Source organism: Blastomyces gilchristii (genome assembly GCF_000003855.2).
Source record: "Blastomyces gilchristii SLH14081 genomic scaffold supercont1.17, whole genome shotgun sequence".
Classification (NCBI taxonomy): domain Eukaryota; kingdom Fungi; phylum Ascomycota; class Eurotiomycetes; order Onygenales; family Ajellomycetaceae; genus Blastomyces; species Blastomyces gilchristii.
Window position 1 is genome coordinate 1,183,360 of NW_003101666.1, and position 2,526 is coordinate 1,185,885.

The 2,526-nt window shown below is 29.6% G+C and overlaps 1 protein-coding gene across 1 annotated transcript; it reads right to left on the reverse strand.

Moving 5' to 3' along the window:
- Positions 1-336: 336 nt before the first annotated feature.
- BDBG_17561 (uncharacterized protein) lies at positions 337-585 on the reverse strand (the record flags this gene model as incomplete). Its single annotated transcript, XM_031725251.1, has 1 exon — positions 337-585. One exon carries the CDS (start codon positions 583-585, stop codon positions 337-339), a length of 249 nt encoding a protein of 82 aa, XP_031580006.1.
- Between the last annotated feature and the right edge of the window lie 1,941 nt (positions 586-2,526).

The window sequence follows — 2,526 nt, forward strand, 5'->3', positions numbered from 1 at the left end:
TTTTCTGCTGACTATATAGATCTTCTTTTCTCATCCTCATTAAATAAAATATATGATAAATGAGTTCCTTATATATAATTTAAGATGTGAAAAATATAGTTATAAGTGACTTATAGATCTCTTATCATATTTCATTCTATGTATAAAATTCCCTGTAAAAGAGGTGTGCTTTTAGAGACAAAGCTAACAGTAGTGATAGATTTTTTTCAAAAAGATCTTCTCTCTCATAATACATTTTTCTCCCCCTCTCTTATCTGCAATAGTGAGTGCATGAGAGCATCATTCTTGAGAGACAATAAGGAGCTTATTCTGACATTTTCTAGTGAGTAAACATCTTCATGATGCGGCTGTGGTCTCTGTAACTGCCAAGAAAGTCAGGTTGAAGGCAGAGGCAGTGATGTCAATGAGCCGCGGGAGTATCACTTTCATTGCCACATCTTCTCCTGCTTCTCTTACAGCTGTGGTGGTAGTTGCTGTGCCTTGCAGTGAGATGTCATCTCTTCTGTCAGTCAGTTTATCTGTGTTCAGTCCTTCTCCTGTTCTTCTCATCATCATTGCAACACCATCCTCCTTCTCAGTCAACATGATAGTATATGACTCTGTGTAATCATTCAGAGAGAAACCTGAGAAGAGCTTGATTTCAGAGACAGTGACTCTGAGAAGCTCAATCTGTAGTTTTCCTTCTGCAGTACATCTGAGCTCTGCTCAGAATACTGCTAAGTTAAGTTTACAGAGTTCTGTAATTTCTTTATCTTCTCTCTGTGAGAAGGCTCTGATACAGTCTCTAATCAGTATCATTACTTATCTGCACTGTGCTAAACAGCTGAAGAAGAGAGAGATTTTATGTATCTACTTCTTCTTTCACTTCTGTTATTTTTATAATATCTGTAATAATGACTTCTGTCTCTTTATAAGTATTATCTCATAGAAAGATGTTGTGTCAGCTCTGATAAGAAGCTCAGATACTCAAGCAGTACAGAGTGAGAGTCTCAGAGCTCTAAGTATTAACAGATTCTATCAAGACTGAAGAGATCTCTCTTACTCATCTGTAAAAGAAGATAAAGATATAAATCTCTGAGATAAAAAAACATCTTAGAATAACTAATCTTAAGAAGAAATCAGCTGACACTACTGTTAAAAGTATTATAGAGATCAATTACTAATTAAAAAGAATCTCACTTCAGTTGAAACAGATAACTGAGATACTTTATAAGTTAATAAGTTGATACTTTCAGTATTTCTTATACTCTTCTATAGTATGCTTCTCTGCAGTACTGCAGTACTAACTTCTCAGTAGATAAAGATACTAATACTGAAGACTTCAACAATGAAGAATGAGTTTAATAAGAATGTAATTATTGATAAGTAGACTCTGATTCTCTCTTTTTACTTTTTCAGTGAGCTGCAGCTCTATTAGAATAGTAGCAGTCTGTAGATTGATAATATTAATCTATATTAATTTCAAATATCTCTTTCTTTTCTTATTAACTACTTCAGGAATTTTATACTTATATAGTCTTATTAAACTTCTAAAAAACTCTTTAAGAGAAAATAAAAGAAGAGTATTATAGAGTTCATAAGATATCAGCTTCTTATTATAAGATTATCTCTAAAAAAACTCTTTAAGAAAAATGAGAAGTCTTAAGCAGTATTTCTTATTCAATGTCTCTGATATATAATAGAGTAGTCTCTACTAGTTATCTCATAGCTTATAATCTCTTTCTCAGCATTTTTCAAATACTCAAGTGATTCTCATAAATTCTCTGATAATAAATAATCTTTTTATTTTATAAGATATTGAAGCTTGCTGTAATATATTTACTTATTCAATATTTTCTTTATAAAATATTCAGTATCACTCTTAATCTTGATATTATTCAGCTGAGATGACTCTACTCTGAGATATTACTTATAAAGCTTTAAATAGAAAATGTGAAAAACAGAATGAATTGATTTCAATTCTGTAAGTAATTTCAACTTATATATCTACTTACTTATTACTCTTATTACTAAGAAAGATTCTAGTCACTACTTACTGAGCTTCTTATATAATCTTGTTATCTTGATATTCTTTACTGAAAGTAGTACTTCATTCTCTATCAAGAACTTCATTGAAAGATATTTTTAATTATAGTATTTTATCTACTACTTCTAAGTATAATAGATACTTTTCACTATCTTCTTATGAATTTTATTTAAAAGTTTCAATCTCACTTTTACTTCTAATACTAAGAAATACTCTGTTCTCTGTATCTGTTCAATATTCTGACTATCTATTCTCTCTTTTAAAATATTATTCATAATGTCACTGAATAATGAAGAATTATATTTATAATAAGTATAGAAAGAAGATATCTTTAAGATTACATTCTTTGTATTATTATATATAAATTTGACAGTTAGAAGATATTTAAGTCAATTATTCTGATAATATAAATAGAATACTTAAAGATACTATTCTAGTATCTAGTTCTGATATTCAGTCTGATTATCTGTCTACAGATAGAAAGTAGTACTGAGAAGACA